At 41.5% G+C, this 20939-nt stretch overlaps 1 protein-coding gene across 1 annotated transcript in view; it reads right to left on the bottom strand.

Annotated features, from left to right (window-relative positions):
• Positions 1 to 20939, bottom strand: part of ermp1 (endoplasmic reticulum metallopeptidase 1) — a gene marked incomplete at its 5' end in the record, with an annotated part of 73900 nt that overhangs the window by 9750 nt on the left and 43211 nt on the right. Inside the window, 3 exons of the mRNA XM_080847261.1 lie at positions 2051 to 2203; positions 2497 to 2687; positions 2787 to 2961. Coding sequence (XP_080703387.1) covers positions 2051 to 2203; positions 2497 to 2687; positions 2787 to 2961 — 519 coding nt within the window. The remainder of the gene's footprint in view (positions 1 to 2050; positions 2204 to 2496; positions 2688 to 2786; positions 2962 to 20939) is intronic.

Below are 20939 nucleotides of genomic sequence, written 5' to 3'. Positions count from 1 at the left end.
TTTTTTTTTTAATTAAAGACATTAGGCTTATTTATTGCCAAGGCAAATAGTTTTCTTCAAATTTAACAATATATTAACTGTTTAAGGTATACTATAAATAAAAATAAATACAAAACACTTGGCTTCAAACCTTTTAACTTCAAACTATGAACAATATATTAACTTATAACAACTGTACAGTATACTTAAATAAATATAAATAAATACATAACAAACTCTGTACACACACTTCACACTTAAATAATACTTTTGCAGAAATATGAGCATGTTTGCCTTCAGAGTAAAACAAATATTAATTAGTTTGCATTTATTTAAACCCACTGGTTTCGTGAATGTGTACTGCCCCTTTAAAAGTTTAGTTAGTGCTCTCTTAAGAACTCACATTGAGAAGGAATATCTTTGGATGAGACGGTAGCTCTCCGTTTAATAAAGCGTATCCAACTTCTGCTTAGAACAACCACACTTATCTTGAAACCAAAACCACACGCAAGTCAACCCATTACCATGGCAACTCCTCAACACAAATCCCGTTTCCACTAGTCCCATACGGAATGCAGCGTGAGCGACACAGGCGAGAGTCTATATTGGGAGATGGAGCAGTTTTATATGTGCCCCACGAAATCTGTTATCAACACAAAAAAGTATACAGATCGTACTCGGAAAGATCTACGCCACTAACGTTACTTCTCGTTAGCTATCGCTAGTTTTGTTAAAAAAAAAAAAAAAAAAAAAAAATGATCTGCTCAGGCACCGAAAGGAAGCACCGAAATCTGCGTTGCATTTCGGTCCGGGTAGGTATCGGTTGTATGGAACCGGTGCCGTATTGGTACCGGTTCTCGGTACCCAACCCTAGTTATAATGAGTGCCACAATGACTTAACTAGTTTTTAAAGCTATTATGAATGTTCTTATAGTGCTTCATATATGCAGGCTTCATAGGATTCATGATTACCCACACAAAACTATGATCACATATTTATAATGCATCATTTTATCTTAGATTATAACCATTTATAATTAACTGACATAACGTTTCAGAGCAGTGGATATGAGTAATTGTGGAGATGCTAAACATAGTTATAAAGAGTGCTACAATGACTTATAGCTACTTTTAAACGTCATCATTAATGTCCTTATAGGACCTTATAAAGGCAGGCTTCATAGCAAGTGTTACCCGACAGTCACATATTTATAATGCATTATTCCATCTTTAATTATAACCATTCATAATGAACTGATATAATGTATCATAAAGGTGATTATGAGTCATCATGAAGACATTATACGTAGTTATAAAGTAGCTATAAGTCATTGTAGCAATCGCTGTAAGTCATTATTAAGGCCCTTATAATGTCCTTATAGGGCCTTATAACGCTGGGCTTCATAGAAAGTGTTACCGTAAAATCTTCCATGTTATTCATCGTTTTTTCCCCCGCAAAGTGTTACCAAATTGCTACAGTTATCAATGACAGTTACAGTTAGATACAAATAACCACAACGTTCCGTTACGTAAATGACCGGACCACTTGCGGAATGATATGAAAGTGTGAATTACAAGCACAAAACCCGTTGCTGACACTGACATTTTTGGAACATTCTGAACAGCCGTATAATAATCTTTAATAGCTCAGCTACTACTGACTGTGTTCTCTTCGTTCTGAGTGGTATGTCAGAAATGTTGCAGTAATCTACTTGTGGCTGTCGCGGACCACTAGGGGGCACCACACTTTGAGAACGACTGATGTAAACTATCATGTATGTAGTAGTATTCAACATATAATCTCTGGTAAATGTTGCTGGTTTAAAAAGATGATGGTTGTTGTCTCTCTCTCCCTCTCAACACAATTAATAAATCAAAATAATAAAACATTGATAAACAAATAATAAAACATAGACCGATTACAGTTGTTTACACAGGGTGTGTGTAAAACAAGAATCTAAAGATATCGTTGCTGTTAAGAACCCACAGAAATAATACATTTGTCAATTTTGTCATCAAGTTGTGTTAAAAATCTGTGAGGAAAGCTGACGTTCACAGAGAGTGGATCTACCTGCAGAAATACTCGCTTTGGTCTGGGACAAGAAGGGTCGGAGGAGTACGGGAAGAGCATCCCACATGACACCAGAAGAAAGACCCCTGTAAACACAGTCCCCAGCACCGACAGGATCCACTTGGTGCCACGGGCCAGGTAGATGAAGTGCAACTAGCAGTGAGAAAGAGGAGAGAGGAAGAGGAGAGAATGTGTGTATATACGTAGACAGACAGACAGACAGACAGACAGACAGACAGATAGAGACAGACAGACAGACAGACAGACAGACAGACAGACAGACAGACAGACAGACAGACAGATAGAAAGAGAGAGAGTATGGTGAATGTGGGAGAATGTGGGTAGAGGGAAGACCAGAAACAGAGGCAGATACACAACAATTAACCACAGCTGTATTTCTATATGCATTTTAAAAGATAAATATCACTACCAGCATGATAACCTACGAAGTATGAGGAGAGGAGAACGGTTGCCAGGGTGATAAGTGAGGCGAGCACCACATCTGGAGGTATCTCAGTGCCACTACGGCCAAGGATCGGAGTGAAAATCTCAAAGACCACCCAGATTAGGAACATGAAGTGCACATAAGGTAGAGCCAGTCCCACCAGAAAGAGGATTGAGTATTTCACTGAGGCACCTTGGAAAAGAAACACATAGCAGAAGAAAGACTGAGTGACATAAGCATATTGATAGAAGAATGGAGGATGAGAGACAATGAGAGTTCAAATGTTCCCACCTCTCAGTTTGAACTCCCTGGCTAACAGCAGCTTGGTGATAAGGGGGAAAGCCACCATAAGCATTGGCACATAGGCAGAGCACAAGCCCTGCTGGGTGAGGTAGACCAGGGAACAGCACCACAGCGCCAGGCTCACGTCGAAGAACAACTCTCCCAGCTCCAACTGCTGCACGTTCTAGGATGACAGTCAGAGGAATATAGACAAGGAATATAAAAGAGGGATATATACAGGAAGGGGGTGAGGAAAAGACAAAACAGAAGGCAGCAATGGAAGATTCTAGACGAAGAAGACAGAAGAGAAAGGGGGCAGGCTTTCAAATCCAATTCAACGCGAAATGTATCAATGAAACTGAAATGAAGAGGGACAGAGACTCTTATTAGGGTAGGGCTAAGAGAAGGACAGGGTGAAGGGGAAGGGACTCTTATTAGGGTAAGTCTAGAAGAAGGGTGAGGTGAAAGGACTCTTATTAGGGTAGATCTAGGAGAAGGGTGAGGTGAAAGGACTCTTATTAGGGTAGATCTAGGAGAAGGGTGAGGTGAAGGGACTCTTATTAGGGTAGGTCTAGGAGAAGGATAGGGTAAAGGTGAAGCGACTCTTATTAGGGTAGATCTAGGAGAAGGGTGAGGTGAAAGGACTCTTATTAGGGTAGGTCTAGGAGAAGGATGATGTGAAGGGGAAGGGTGGACACCGCAATGGGTTGAGAAGGATAAAAAGTTGCAGGTCATAGGTTATTGAATAATACAGTACAAGAGAAGAGACTGGAATATTTATACCATAGCCTGGTTGGATGCACATAGTGTGTACATTTATACCATGGCTTGGTTGAATGCACATAGTGTGTACATTTATACCATAGCCTGGTTGAATACACATATATAGTGTGTACATTTATACCATGGCTTGGTTGAATGCACATAGTGTGTACATTTATACCATGGCTTGGTTGAATGCACATAGTGTGTACATTTATACCATGGCTTGGTTGAATGCACATAGTGTGTACATTTATACCATAGCTTGGTTGAATGCACATAGTGTGTACATTTATACCATGGCTTGGTTGAATGCACATAGTGTGTACATTTATTACACGGCTCTTCTTAATGCTGTAGAATTCTCCATTCACTTGAATGGGGCTTCCCAACGTTCTGCGGTCAACTATTTTCCGATAACTGACCGTTGCTATGGACTTAATGACCGCTGTCAAGGAAAGTGGCCTTTTTGCCTCTAATTCACGTCTTTCGTAGCACTCCGCAAGTAGTACGATAACTTATCAATGGAGTTTCAGCGGACGGTTGAGCAGCTGTGTTCTAAAGAATGTTCAACTGTCTTTGAAGTTCAACGTCTTTGGCGAACTATTTCTCTCCTTTTAAACACTACGTATAGTAACAAATGCATTGTAAAAAGACACACGGTGTTAAGTAATTTGTTTGTTTTAGTTGTAACCGTATAATAAGCGGGATAATGTATAGAACGCCGGTCATTGTCGGGAAAATAAGCCCCTTCAGGGTGAACCAACACCCCTCCGCTTTCGCGTCGGGGTGCTGTTCGCCCTGTCGGGGCTTATTTTCCCGACAATGACCTGCGTTCTATACATTATCCCTTACTTATACCATGGCTTGGTTGAATGCACATAGTGTGTACATTTATACCATGGCTTGGTTGGATGCACATAGTGTGTACATTTATACCATGGCTTGGTTGAATACACATATATAGTGTGTACATTTATACCATGGCTTGGTTGAATGCACATATAGTATAGTGCAGGGGTACTCAATTAGAAAGCCAAAAGGTCCACTCGCCAAATTTCCACTCAGTCCAGGGTCCGGAGCAGTGACGGTCATAAAAAACATAACCTAAAAACATAACTCCAACAAAAACGTATAAACTATGCACGAAAGGTGATGTGGTCTGGCCATATTTGTGTGAAAGACACCTTTTTTGTGCTTTAAACTTGGGCATAAAAGGTGTGAGGGCCAGACGGAGGCACTGAGGTAAATGTTCATTAGTGAGTGTGCTCCTGTATTTGTTTTTCACCATATTCATGGTTGAAAAGGCAGACTCACAACATTATGTTGAGGTATGCATGCACTTGTTGTGTGGCTGATCTAACAATTACACTCAGGGCCGGATCTACCATTAGGGCCCACGGCACTGTGCCCAGGGGCACCAACCATTCCACAATGTTTGTACTCTTAAAATAGTTATACATGGTATTATTAAATAGGGTATTCATTTAAAATTCATTATTAAAACGAATGTCATAAGAACAGCAATATAATGATTCTGAACAATATAGTGGCCTAATGTGACAGTTAACCCCCCTCCCATAACCTGTCAATTGAGCCAGTCCACCTATGGTGAAAAAAAAAAAACGCGGTAGAGATGAAAAATGGACAGTCACAGACATGAGACATCAACTGAGTGGTTTCGCTAAAAGACAAAGAAAAAAAGTGAAAGACAACAGGCGTTTAGCCGCAATTCAAAATGTTCCGGTGTTGGATCGGACTACACCCAGCGCTGACGCCGAGGCTAGTTCCATCAGCAATGCTAGAGAAAGAGATTGCCCTGCCACTGCCAGCACTAGCCGGGGAGATGCTAGTGCTAAAGTGCTACAGGGGGAGAGGTTAACATCACAGCCAGGCGTCGGCCCGACGATGAGGATGATGGTCCCCTCCAGGAAGATAGGAGCGAAGGAGAAGAGGAGGGATGTGAGGAGGAGGAGGAGGATGTGTGAGAAGCCACCTTAAGCCATGGAGTGACACCCCCCCCATGTGATGAGAAAGAGGATGTCATTGTCAGCCACCCAACGCAGCCGATGCCAGTACACCTTCCAACTGATCCTGCGCTATGGGGAGAGCTCAGTGAGTGGAAAAAAAGATCTAGCTATTGCTAATGGTCCCGCTACCTACCACAACCGGGCGGATAAATATGTAGCATCTGCACGGAACGACGGAAAGAAAACCCGATGTCTTACGAATGATTTATTCCAGTGCCAACTGCCGAATAAACAGTAAGTGTCAAGGGATTGGCTGGTCTATTCCCCTTCGACTGGAATGGTCTATTGCTTTGCGTGCAAATGCCTGGCCGGGCAGCCGAATGCTTTCACCTCCGGTTACAGTGACTGGAAACACCCGGACAGAGTCATAGCCCACGAGAAGAGCACAAGCCACCGCGAGTGCATGCTCGCACTTCTCAGGAGGTCACGAAATGCAGGTACGGTTGATGCTGTTCTGAGGCAACAAAACGATGATGCGGCAAAGTATTGGCGAGAGGTGTTGCGACGCATTGTGGCCGTGATCAAGTTTCTAAGTGTACGGGGCTTGGCATTCCGGGGAGACAACGAGCTGCTGGGGTCATCTGGTAATGGCAATTACCTTGGGCTGATTGAGCTACTGGCAGAGTTCGACCCATTTCTCAAAGACCATCTGGACAAGCATGGCCAAAAGGGAAGAGGGCACGCGTCTTACCTGTCATCTACAGTGTGCGATCAGTTGATTTGCTTGATGGGCGAGAAAGTGAAGCGGAAGATAGCATCCGGAATTCCGTGTGCAAAGTACTTCTCCATCATTACGGATTCAACACCCGCCATGTCGCACACCGATCAGCTGACGTTCATCCTCAGGTGCGTGAGTGAAGGAGGAAACATTCTTGAGCGGTTCGTTGGCTTCGAGCCAATCTACAGCCACACCGGAGCGAGTCTGGCTGGTTGTGTCAAGGAAATGATAGCCGATCTCGGCTTAGATCTTTCAAATTGCAGGGGCCAAAGTTATGATAACGCCAGCAATATGTCCGGGAAATATAATGGTCTCCAAGCTCACCTGAAAAAAATCAACCCGTTAATTCATTACGTACCATGCGCAGCACATTCCCTCAATCTCGTGGGAGTGAATAGTATTGAAGACAGCTGCCAGCTCTGCTAAAGGTAAGAAAGCTTATTTATTTATCTCTGTCTCTTTTAAACAAAACTCAATTGACGCGGCCAATTTACTGGTTTTCTTTGCCTGGTTCCTGTCTAGGCCCTGTTGCTGTCATTGTGCTCTGGGACGGCTGTGGCAACGGATTTCCCCTCTTAGTGAAGTTATAGTTATTTGTTGCAATGAGCAGTGCTTTATGTGTCAATATGTGTGTGTGTTAAAATAATAATAATAAAAAAAAAATATTTTTTTTTTTCTGATTTTTTTCGGGGAGGGGGGGGGGCTCCAGACATTTGTGCCCAGGGGCCTATGATTTGTTAATCCGGCCCTGATTACACTGCATGCTGCTGGGTATGATGATTACAGATGGTTTCTGGCCCTAACCTCAGAATTCTGGGGGTAAAGCACACTTTGCTTCATAGTGACGTATCACTTTTGACAAGGACAACCGTCTCTTTGCAATTAAACACATCGGTTTTGTGCTCCCCACAGGCAGCATACTTGTCATCCACTTTCTTAATTCGCGATTTTTTGAATCACCTTTAGGTTGTTGTCGGGTTTAGAGCACGACATGATTTTCATTTAATGAGAAACAGATACCGTTCACAAATCGATCTGCACGCGTTGTTGCCATTGACACACACAACCTGCGTGACCCGCATAGCTCGCGCCCAACATTGAATGAGTGAGTTGTCATAGTGATGTTGTTATTACAGCTCCTGATTGGACCTCTGGATTGGACACGGAAGATACAAACCACAATGAGTAGGGCAAAATGGCGCTGTTGAGCGATAAGGAGATAAGACGCGCCTTGCTGTAGCTCCTACAGATTTCATGTAAAAATTACATATAATACAAAACCTATGCAATTTTGAATCGAACTTTTTTCAGATTTTGCATCTTAAGCACTCCTAGTACCTGCCATTAAGTTAAAATTCCGCCGAAGATAAGAGGACAGTCCAAGGCTGAGTCGAATGATGAAGGAGGCCCGACTGAAGCACAGAACCAGAGTGGAAAGGGTGACCGGGAGGCAAGCGTGCAGAGAGGAGACAACCAAGCGGTATTGGCCGCTATAGCATCACTACAAGCGGAATTGTCCCAAGCCAAATCAGACATTTGCGATAAAATTGACGAAAAGATTGCTGACGTGAGTACAACTTTGAGAGGTGAAATGGCCGCTCTGAAAACTGAAAGCGACACTGCATTTTTCGCAGGAAATGCTCGATTAGACCCCCAAAATGAAACTTTAAAAAGTTTAGGTGAGTCAGCTAATGTTACCTCAGACACAGTTGTGGAACTCGAAGCTAAGGTAAAGCAACTACATAGCCAAGTTGAACAACTTTCAGCAAAATGTTTGGACTTGGTGGGACGGTCTAAACGAGAAAATCTAAGAATTGCTGGAGTTAAAGAGGGGGAGGAAAATGGTCAGAAAACCAGGGATTTCGTGGCACAACTGCTTGTGGATGTTTTAAAGCTGGACGGAAAACCAGTGATAGACTGAGCACACAGAGCCCTCCGCGAGCGCCCCAGTGGTAATGGGCCACCTCGACATCTGATTTTAAGGGTGCACTACTGCCATGCTCTGGAGGACATATTGCAGAAGGTTATGAAGACCAAACGCCTCATTTATCAAGGACAGCAAATTCAAGTTTTCAGAGAATTTCCATCAGAAGTAGTTAAACGCCGAGTTGCCTTCACTCCGGCCAGGAATTTGCTGCGAGACCAACCTGGAGTCAAATTCGGACTCTTATACCCAGCCAAGCTGAGAGTGACGCACAATGGGAACAAGACCACATTCACAGACCCCGAGGAGGCCCGTCGTTATGCTGAACGCCACTTCGGCCAGGGCCACAAATGAGACACACACTGTAAAGCATGGCACATTCATTTATGAGGGTAAATGACAACTAAAAAGGGGGATATTGTGGCGAGTCATCCAAGTAAGCCTACACAATAGGCCCAGGCACACGTTCACAATCGCACTTAAGGTAACAATTTTACTTTGATAGAATGGTGACTGAATTTGAGAGTTTAAGGGATGTAACAGCTCTTCTTTATTTCCCTGTTTGGATCACTAAAGGCCAGAGTTTTTATTTTCAAAGTATTAGCCTGGAAGTTGTATGTTTATTTCAATAGGATCTGCTAAAACTTTGGAGTTCACATATCCTAATTTACTAAATGGAAGATGCATAATCTTTATTTTGAGAATCTTTAAGTTTTATAACTGTAGAGCTACTAGTTACAGTAGGATAAAGAGTTCAACCACTGTTGGTTGCTAGAGTTGGAGTTCATTCTCGGTTTAGAGAGAGTAGAATTGCTTAAACTATCAATGTTATCAATGTTTTTTTTTCCCTTTTTAATCGAAGTGTATTTGGGGTGGGGAGGGAATGGGAAAGGGTGGGAGGGAGGATGGAGTGTCGTTCAGCTTGTGGTTACATACACCCAACGGTGAGAGGAGAGAGTCAAAGGACAGATGCCTTAATCGGCTTACATGATGCACAATAAAACACTTAAAGGGAAGAGGGGGGATGATATAACATTTTGTTCATGGAATGTAAATGGTGTTAACGAACCTGTTAAAAGAGGCAAAGTGCTTGCACACCTTAAATCACTACAAGTTGACATTATTTTCTTACAAGAAACGCACCTGCAGAACGACTCACATGCTAGCCTCAGGTGTAGGTGGATACAACATACAGTGGTGGCCAAAATTGTTAGAACACTCAGCATATTTAAGAGATCTCAGATGTTTTTGTTGAATTGACGATTAAAATACCCATCAAACAAATGAAATATCTACAAAATGATCTTTATGCTCTATTAACCATATAATAGAGACATTTTAAGTAGATTAAGGTCATTTTCCTTACAAAAAACAAGCTAGGCCTATTTCACTGTCAATATCACACAATCATGTTCCTTCACAGAAGCAGCCAAATTACTTGTATAATCATTGTCAGGTGTGATCCCGGTTGAATTGCTGGTGATGAAAGAGTCTTAGGACACAGCTGTGTAATTATTTTGAATGTACAAGGCCTATCCTGCTCATTAAGTGATTGGTAACACCAGGGTTTTGTCACATAGGCCACACCACCAATTGGTATAAATTCAAAGCCTCTAGAAGTTGTCTTGTTACACATGTTGTTCTTTGAACATGGCTAAGGTAAGGAAGGAGCTAACAAGTGAGCAACGGGCTCGAATTAAGGCCCTTTTTGATGCTGGCTGGAGTTACCGCCGCATAGCCAAGGACTTGAGATGCAGTCCAAGCACCATCAAGTACACTATAGACCGCCATGATGCCACCAAATCACACCAGAACCGAAAGGGGAGAGGTAGAAAAAATAAACTTTCTGACAGACAAGTGAAGCATCTGAAAATTCTCAGTCTTAAGGACCGAAGAAAGACCTCACGAGAACTTCGTGATGAGATCAACACCACAATGAATGATGGTGCAACAGTGTCTTCAAGAACTGTGCGACGGAAACTTGGAGAAAAAGGACTTGTTGGCAGGATAGCAGCAAAGAAACCATTGCTGAGAGAGAAAAATAGAGTGAATCGCCTGAAATTTGCAAAAGATCACAAGAAATGGACTAAGGAAGATTGGTCTAAAGTGTTGTGGACTGATGAGTCCAAGTTTGAACAGTTTGGCAACAAGCGTAGAGTGTATGTTCGACGGAGGGTGGGGGAGAGGTATAAAAATGAGTGTCTCTTGCCCACAGTTAAACACGGAGGGGGTAGTGTTATGGTGTGGGGTGCCATTTCAGCCTCAGGAACAGGTAACCTGGTGAAAATTGATGGCATCATGGATAAAAAAGTGTACCACAACATTCTGGTGAGGCACGGAGTACCATCTGGGAGTCGTCTTATTGGGCCTGGATTTATTTTCCAAGAGGACAATGACCCTAAACACTCTTCTCACCTATGCCGGAACTACCTGCGACAAAAGGAATCTGCTGGATCACTGAAAATGATGGCCTGGCCACCTCAAAGTCCGGACCTCAACCCCATCGAGCAAATTTGGGGCGAGTTGGACAATAAACTCGACAGATCCATTATACATTCAAAGGAAAGCCTTTGGCTTGAGTTGCAGAAGGCGTGGGATACAATTAGTGTTGAAGTTCTAAGGAAATATATTGACACTATGCCAGAGAGATGTGCTGCTGTAATTGCTGCAAAAGGTGGACATACCAAATATTAAAGTTAAAAGTGGATAAAAACAGAAAGACTCACTTCATCTGTTATTTGTTTGTGCTCAGAGCAACCATGTGCATGTTTCATGAACATTATGAGTTGAAATTATGTTTTGGAGGCGAAAAAAATGCACATTTATTCAAATTTGTAGGGTGTTCTAACAATTTTGGCCACCACTGTATATACCACTCAAATTTTTCAGTAAAGGCTAGAGGCACTGCCATTTTGATTCGCAGGGGAGTTCCTTTTAAACACCTATCTACAATAGTAGACAGGGATGGGAGATATGTCATGGTCGTGGGGGAAATCCATTCTACACCAATAACCCTATTGAATGTTTACGGACCAAACAATGATGACCCTGAATTTTATAGAAAGGTTTTAAATCTGATACCAGATATTTCTAGTACTAATCTAGTAATTGGTGACGATTTTAACTTAGTGTTGGACACTTATTTGGATTGGTCTTCTACACAGAGGGTGGAACCTTTTGAAATCCTATATTGAAACAATGAATGTCTCTGATGTATGGCAGATTTCTAATGCTACTGGCAGAGAGTATTCCTTTCATTCCAAAGTACATAATGTCTATACTAGAATGGACTTTTTCTTAGTTGATGGCAAACTATTACCATTTTCCTATAATGCAAAATATCACAATATTATTATTTCTGACCACAGTCCAGTATCATTTTCACTAAAGCTTGGTGAAGATGGGCCTATCCACAGAAGTTGGAGATTTAACCCCCAGCTTACCACAGATGCAAAGTTCTGTGAACACCTAGAATCTAACATTAAGATATATTTTGAAACCAATGATAAAAATGATATCTCTCCTACACTACTATGGGAAGCTTGTAAGGCTTATTTGAGCGGGTGCATTATTTCTTTCCAATCTTCTCTCAAGAAGCGCAACAAAGCAATACAGCTATAACTGGAGAAAGAAATTCATCAGTTAGACATAGAGAATGCCCAGCAACCGTCTTTAGAAAAACATACAAACATCTCAACCCTTAAATACAAACTTAACAAAATATTATCAGATAGAATTTGCAGAACCTTTATCTTCACAAAACAGAGATATTTTGAATTCGGAGACAAACCACATAAATTGCTAGCAAGGCAACTGCGTAAACTTGAAAATGACAGGACTATTCACAAAATTAAGTCTGGCTCAGGTAATATCCTTACATCCCCCAAAGATATTAATGACAGATTTAGGCAGTTCTATGAAACATTGTATACATCTGAATCAACTTCTCTACCTGAAACAATGCAATCATTTTTAGACAAATGTGAACTCCCATCACTTAGTCAAACGGACCGCGATGCCTTAGAGGCAGACATTACATGTGAGGAATTACTAGCAACCATTGGGTCAATGAAAAATGGTCAAAGCCCAGGCCCTGACGGATTTAGTACTGAGATATACAAGAAGTTTGGAGGATTGCTGGCTCCCTATCTATGCAAACTATACACCCAGTCATATGAAGATGGTGTATTGCCTCAGACGCTGACTGAAGCCACCATCATTCTTCTCCCAAAAAAAGGGAAAGACTTAGAAGAGGTGGGCTCATATAGGCCAATATCATTGTTAAACACAGATCAAAAAATTCTGGCCAAGACAATGGCCAGAAGACTTAATGCCTTTATGGGTAATCTGGTGCACCCTGACCAAACTGGGTTTATTCCAGATAGAAACTCCTTCCACAACTTTAGACGTCTTCTAAATATCATGCATTCTCCCAGACTTCCCAAAAAAGACCTTATTATCCTCACCTTGGATGCTGAAAAGGCATTTGACCGAGTTGAATGGCCATACTTATTTGCAGTCTTGCAGAAATTCAACTGCGGTGAGAAGTTTGTGTCCTGGACTAAGCTGTTATACAATGGCCCCTGCGCCAGGATACTCACTAACCGGACTCTTTGTACTCCTTTTCAGCTTGGCAGGGGTACTAGGCAGGGATGCCCACTTAGCCCGTTACTGTTTGCACTAGCCATAGAACCACTTGCTGAAACCATCCGATCACATCCCGAAATCCATTGCTACAACACAGAGTTTACCAAAAATATAATATCATTGTACGCAGATGACAATTTGTTATATGTTACTCAACCAAGGATTACAATTCCATCAGTGCTGAAAATGTTTAATTTATTTGGTACTTTTTCTGGGTACAAGATTAACTGGAGTAAAAGTGAGCTATTACCAGTACAATTTGAGGATCAAGACAAACAGCTTCCCTTTCGTAAAATATCGGACAACTTAACTTATCTGGGGTTAGTAATTACCAAGAATTATAATGCTCTTTACAAGGCTAACTTCCCTGTGCTGTTAAACAAGCTAGAGCACAATATTCAATTCTGGAGAACACTCCCTATCTCTCTGTTGGGCAGAGTGAATGCTATTAAGATGATCTTCGTCCCCCAGCTACTTTATCTTTTTCAAAACTTGCCTATATACCTTACAAAATCTTTTTGGACTCTATTATTCTTCCCTTTATATGGAACTACAAGTCTCATAGAATAAAAAAGGACCATCTTTGCAAACAAAACACCAATGGGGGGCTGGCGTTGCCTAATTTTATTCTATACTACTGGGCCACCGGAATACGCTCTATTGCACACTGGTTGGATGACACTCCATCACCCTTTGATGGGCTAGAGATGGAACGGGAAGATTGCCTACCATTCTCTATTAGAGCAGTTATGCTATCCCCTGTACCAGTCAAAAAAACCTGTTTTAAGCATTATCCTATCATTCATGACACAATTAGGATATGGGAACAACTAAAAAAAACACTTCAAACTTAATGCAGTGTCTTTTTTGCTTCCTAGAGCAGCAAACCCCACCTTCACTCCCTCTGTTCTGGATGGCACCTTTAATACCTGGGGCCCTATCTTGCACACAGCGCAATTGACATTGTCACCAACGCATGTATCATTCCTATCTTGCACCCGGCGCACAGCGCGATTTTCCCTCCAGAGGCGCGCTTCGAAATGAACTAGCGCCGACATGGGCGGGGGCGGAACAGAGAAGGCGTTTCTCTGGCGCAAGTGGTATTTTGCAGTTTCAAAACAACGCCGTGCGCCATGCGCCGTGCGCCATTGACCACAAAAAAGCCGGTCTAATGTCAGAGGCGCAATGTCTAAAGTCTGTAACGCGTATTCAGAACGCTATTTTAAGGGCGCATGTGCTTGCCCGCACAGTATAGGACCTATAGGCTACACTTTACTTCTGTCGTCCACACGAGAGATTAACACCATTTTTTTTGGCAAGCCATATATAATTACAAGGGAAATAAAGTATTTACCACATATGGAAATCATTGTGATATCCATATCCAAGATATTTTAAAAATAGGCATATATCTAGCGTACACATTGACCCAAATGATTCAGGTTAATTGTAATGGCAGTGTTGTACCCGATTCCGCACCCTCCGCGGCAGATGCACCCCCTCGATATTTAGTCTTGTGAAACGCCGTGTCAAATAGCCTGCATTCAACTTGCTCAAAGGAAAATTAAGTTAATTCATTTTGTAGCCATGGCTGGGGTAGGCTATATATTTCCACAGAACAAAAAGGTGTTCTTTTGCGTTCGCTATTATCCGAGGTTTTTGGAAGAAAAACATCGGTTGTTTGTACTCTTTAGAACAGTTCTAAAGACTGTAATCACTTGTGTTCTTCTCTTCCATCTCTTTCACAAATAATGAAATCGTAGTATAGTATTTTTTCCTGCGTTTGTTTAGGCAAACTGCTTTCCTTTCCGATCAAGCGAGTGGTGCGCGCTCCCTCGAGGGGACGTTGCATTGAAAGCATCACTGTTGCATTGAAAGTGTGATCACATACTGTATCAGTGCATGGTATGTCAACTGCACAGACAAGCACAGGAAATCCCTCAGTCGGGTCATAAGATCTGCTGAGAGAGTAGTTGGACTTCCACTGCCTCCCCTGGACGACATCTTTAGGACGCGCTGCCTCCGCAGAGCACGTGGAATTTTGAAGGATGAGACTCACCCCGCAAACCACCTCTTCACCCTGCTACCCTCTGGCAGGCGCTACCGGGCCACTACAGCCCGCACTTCCAGACTGCAGAACAGTTTCATCCCCAGGGCCATCACAGAACTAAATAATCACACTACCCTCCATCCAGCACTTCTGCACTTTTTTTAGTGGTTGCACAAACTAATTTCGTTGTGTATCTAATGCACAATGACAAATAAAGTCTATTCCTATCTGCCGCCGAGGGTGCTGAATCGGGTACAACACAGGCGTTCTGGGAGAAGTATGGGTTCCCTGGCGTCCTTGGCGCTATAGACTGCACCCATATTCACATACGTGCCCCCCCAGTGTTTTACACAACATTGCCATGAATCATGGATGTGTCAATGACATAAATGAGGATAGATTAGAGAACTTTAGAAGACGTGAGGTTGAACTGCATGAGCCGATGGGTGCAATATTATTACCATGCATACATAACCTAGTGATTCAGTGAGGGTGAACCCAAAACATCGGAAAGTATGTTTTTGTGACTTTTATTTCAAATATGTTGCCACCAAAAAACGAATGCTAGTAACTGAAAAAATACAAACGAGAAATGAAAAGTAGAACCATTTCTCCAAACAAGCATGGGAAAATATTGCCGTGATTGTTTCTGGTAACACACGTTCTGGTGGCCTCACGGTCTTCCTCCCGGTAATTCCGCCATTACGATAAAAAGCCGCTTTGCAATATGCGCTCCTCGCTCTTAAAGGGAATGTGAGATGCCGCTCTGATTGGTTTATTGCATATTACGCCCAAACCACACCTATGGCTGAGTAACCTCCTTTGGACCAACCCTTTTGACACTTGCGCTGGGCGCAAGTGTGTTTTTTCCGCCGTTAAAATAGCAACTGCGCCATAGAGCCGCCCACACAGCTACTTGCGTTTGGCGCCGTCCTACTTGCGTTTCTGATCGGCAAGATAGGGCCCCTGGAAGCAAATAGGAATTTGTAATGTTGGCAACCTGTACATAGAAGGGACTTTTGCTTCTTTCCAACAACTCCAAGAGAAATATAACTTGCCTAAGAATCAGTTTTTCAGATACCTTCAGATTAGAAACTATGTCAGAACACATCTCCCTAACTTTGAGAAGGCAGTGGCAGACAAGTTAGAGAGTTTTATTAAACTAATAAATAAAATATTAAACTTTATTAACACTGTTTAATACAATTTAAAATCCTGCACAGGCTACACTTTTCAAAGACAAAATTACATAAAAATGTTCCAGAGGTCTCACCTTTGTGTGATAAATGTGAGCCCATGGAGGCTACCTTATCACATAGTTATGCTCTTTGCACCAAACTTCAAGGTTATTGGGGTAAAATATTTTGGTTCCTTTCTGTGATCTTGAAGGTTCAGATAGAGCCAGACCCTATTTTGGTGATTTTGGGTATATCTGAGGAGCTAAGGAGGTTGGATGTGGCACAACAGCGACTTCTGGCATATGGCCTAATAGCTGCAAAAAAGCTGATCTTGCTTCTATGGAAAAAGAGAGAGGTGCCCTCCTTTAAACACTGGCTGACGGATTTGGCTGATACTCTTCATTTGGAGAGAATAAGATACATCCTAAAAGACAAACTGAGGGACTTTCAGAGAATTTGGCAACCCTTGATCTCCTATCTCGCTAGAGAGTCCAATTGACACCCAAGTGGAATGCACTCATGGGGAGGGATGGGTGGGTTGTGGTGGGGGAAGGGAGGGGGGTTGTGGTGGGAGGGTGTCTTTTTTATTTTATTTTATTTTATTTATTTACCGCGGTCCGCCTATTGAGTATCCCTGTATAGTGTGTATGACATGGCTTGGTTGAATGCACCGCGGTCCGCCTATTGAGTATCCGCGGCCCGCCTATTGAGTATCCCTGTATAGTGTGTATGACATGGCTTGGTTGAATGCACATATTTTGTGTGTACATTTATACCATAGCTTGGTTGAATGCACATATAGGGCCCTATCTTGCACCCAGCGCAATTGACATGTATCATTCCTATCTTGCACCCAGCGCACAGCGGGATTTTCCCTCCAGAGGCGCGCGTCGAAATGAACTTGCGTCGACATGGGCGGGCCGGAACAGAGAAGGCGTTTCTCGGGCGCAAGTCTTCCTTTGTGGTATCTTGCAGTTTCAAAACAACAGTGCGCCATTGACCAGAATAAACCTAGTCTAATGTCACAGGCGCATTGTCTAGAGTCTGTGGCGGGTTTTCAGACGCTATTTTTACGCCGCGTGCTTGGCCGTACAGTATAGGACCTATAGGCTACACTTTACTTCTGTCGTCTACACAAGAGATTTACACCATTTTTTTGGCAAGCCATATATAATTACAAGGAAAATAAAGTATTTACCACATGAGGAAATCCTTGTGATATCCGTATCCAAGATATTTTAAAACTAGGCATACATCTAGCGTACACATTGACCCAAATGATTCAGGTTAATTGAAGCTGCGTGACATTTGATTTATTGTATGGCTTTGTAAAAAGCCGGGAGATAGATATATATGGGGATGCGAGAAACCCTCCAAAAGTTAGCAAAGTCAAGCAAGCATGGGAAGATGAAGATATGTTTCTACGGTTGCGTGCCCTAATAAGGAGCTGGCGGGGCGCGAATGTATGCAAATCCACTTTCACGAGAACGCGCATCAATTTCAGAAACTAATCCGGAGGAACACAGCAGAGAAGACTTTGGCTGTTTATGAACGCATTTTCAAGCGTGCGGGAATGAAGCGGAAGCATTTCCCTTGCGTTATTTTTACAAAGTCGCGTAAGTAACATTTCAGAAGAAGTTCAGAAAATGAACGAGAATGAGGCCCAATATTTTTATTTGAAATTTGGTAGAAATGTTATCAGTAGTTTATAGAATAAAACAAAAATGTTCAATTTACTTTAACACATCCCAATAAATAGTAAAACAAAAGAAACTGATAATTTTGAAACTTTAATTTTTTACACCATAGCTTGGTTGAATTTCCTATTGTGATACATTCTTCAGAATGTCCTTTAAAGGTGCAGTTTATAATCCAATATAGTTTTTGTGAAATTCAGTGAATTTCTCCTCATGGATCTCCATGTGGTGTTTTGACATAGGCTGGCTCTGTCAATGGGAAGGAAACAGAGTGGCTCTGACCAAGCAATACGCTATACCAGCCAGTCCACACTGCCAAAGGAGCAGTGAAGAGAGGCCTGGATATTAGGTTCTTTTCAATCTTTCGCCATGATCGAGGACTGCACCTTTAACTTTGTTTATATTTGCACATAAATGAGGTAGTTCCATTTGTTTACCGTATTACAACTGCTGATACATTTTCCAAGTTCATTTTGAAGTTTAAATGAGCTGCCACTTTGTGACAGCTACAAATTAGTGAAAAAACAGTACCTACATGTCTGAAATAGTTTATAACTTAAAGGCTATAAACTATGTTGTAGACTAACTAGGGCTGGGCAAATGAACACGTTATTATCGCGTTAATTCATCAATTAATTAACGCCGACAATTATGTTTTATTAATTATTTTATTATTGCAAAAGTCTGTTGCCTACAGGCTTTTATTTTGTAAAAGTCTGCTGCTGACTGCTTCGCAACCGGAAAAGAAAAGAATGGGCGGATAAACAAACCTGGAGAAGGGCATAGACACTTTAATAGTTGACCACATGTAAGTTAACACAGATAAACGAAGGCTAAACTTCTCGAAATAATGTGGTGATTCATTGCCTGTGCATCACCTCCAGCAAAGGGTGACAGTGGGCGTAAACCAGTCAGCTGTTAGCTAGAATCTAGAAGTTTTTTTGTCTCTGAATGATGTTAGTAGCAGCTTCCCTACTGGATCCATCATTAAGATCACATCAGGATGACAGAAAATCAACTATCGAAAATATGATTTTGAGCTTGTATCCACTATTGTTGTGCAATAATATCCCCTGTCCTCTCGGCTCCCGATAAGTTAAGCTAACTAATTTTAACGTGCTAGCTATCGCTAGCTAGCATGGGGAGTTTCCATTAACTAGCGAGCTACAAATGTCAGCCAACAATGCAAAATCCAAAGAGATATTGCAGAAACAACATCATAACCAGGCTGGTTAGTAACATTTCAGGGAAACCAGCCATCAAGTACATGGAATTCAGTTGTAATATTTCGTTTCAGGCTCTGGGCTGTAAAGCGCCTTGAGACCATTGTATTGTTCTGGTGCTATAGAAATAAAATTGAATTGAAGTTAAAAAAAAAAAGTAAAATGGGTTGATTTTGTTTATTCTATTCTGATTGTGATTTACAATGATATTAAAATCATAGGTAAAGGTTGTTTATGTCAAACAATGTCAGAGAAGGTCTGAAATGCCAGGTTTTATTTTGGCCGGTAAAAAATATGATTGGCTGGTAATTTTTTTCATGTACCAGCCATTTCAAGCCCTGCATGTATAAATACATGTGATAATCGCAAATCATTCAATGAAACAGCCAGTGGAGCAAGGCTTCGGCAGACTACGTACGGCACAGTAACTGCCAGCAGTGAACTTTTTGGTGCTTCACCACACTCTAAACATTAATAGCCTGGCAGTAGTTGTTGAGAATTACACAAAGTATTTATTTTATTAAACTGCTACTATATAAAAATGCTGATGTTAAGTTTTTGCACAACATGTTATGGCACTTTTGTTCATATGGCAGAACATTCAAAATAAAAGTGCGTTATACACTACTTTTGAATTGATTATTGGATTTTGCGTATAGAATGTGATTCATCGTGATTGATCAGGGAAATCATGCGATAAAAAAAAAAATGTAATCGTTGCCCAGCCCTAAGACTAACACTACTGAAATAGCTTATACACTAGGTTGAAAACTAACAGTACTGAAATAGCGTATACCCTTAAAGGCTATAAACTAGGTTGTACACTAAGGCCGAATCTCGATTCTTCTCCTTGAACCTTTTGCTTAATCTTGTCTTAGTCTTAACCCTAGCACTTGCAAGTGTAAGGGCCAAGGGCTGAGATCTTTCCCCTATGAAATGAGACGCCACTAGGTTTCGGGTACGTCATGCGTGACTGTATGAGCTATGAAACTAGCGATTTAAAAAAAAGTCTAATGAAGAACATGGTTGCAAATATATATGTATACAACTGTGTAGAGCACGAAACAAGACTGTCGTCATTTTTAAATTAATTATAAGCCAAAAATACTTACATGTAGTGTATGTAGCATGATAGCTGGCAAGCCAATGGAGTGGTGGTATACGCGCTAATTGTATCCTAAAACTACCGTTTGAAAGCTTCAGTTAAGACCGACAATACTATGCATCGCTCGTGTAGTACATTTCAGATCAAACCGAGTCATTATAAACATATAAAAAGTTGTGTAGATAGCTTTATTCATGTAAAATATTCCTCGCTTCAAGCAGCCATGTTTTTTTGAAAATTCCCGAGCTGGTTTCGCGGTGTGCTCTGGGATAGCCCTTGGAGGAGCAAGGTAGCTCTCCGATCATCTCAAAAACGAGGGCCATACACCCCTTAATCTTCCCCCTTAATCTTGATCAAGTTGGGTATTGAGACACCACTAGCTCTCACATGAACGCGCAATTTCAAGGGTAAGGGGTAAGATAAGGGGTAAGGGGAAGTATTGAGATTGGGCCTAACATTACTGAAATAGCTTATACACTTAAAGGTTAAGGCGAGACACTACAGGTGAATAGGGTAAAAATCTTAAATAATAGGTATCACCATGAAACTTTCTCAGTTGATTACTCATGTTTAGATGAGAACAAAATGTATTACAATTTGTTTGTATTTTGATGTTTGAATATGCAAATCAGGTATTATCTCGTTAAATATGCACTCATTTGCATAATGTTTAAAAGAAAAAATCTGATCATGGTTAAACATTCCTTTTCCCTTTTGTTGGCATATTAGAGGAAAAAAATTACAGAGGGATTTATGGATATCTACTTTTGTTTTCCTGTAAATCAGAAAATACTGTCAATAGCCTTAAAAAAAACGAGTTTCGCCATG

The sequence above is a fragment of the Sprattus sprattus genome (genome assembly GCF_963457725.1).
Source record: "Sprattus sprattus genome assembly, chromosome: 11".
NCBI lineage: Eukaryota > Metazoa > Chordata > Actinopteri > Clupeiformes > Clupeidae > Sprattus > Sprattus sprattus.
Note: the sequence above shows the minus strand (reverse complement) of the source record. Positions and strands in the feature narration are given on the sequence as shown.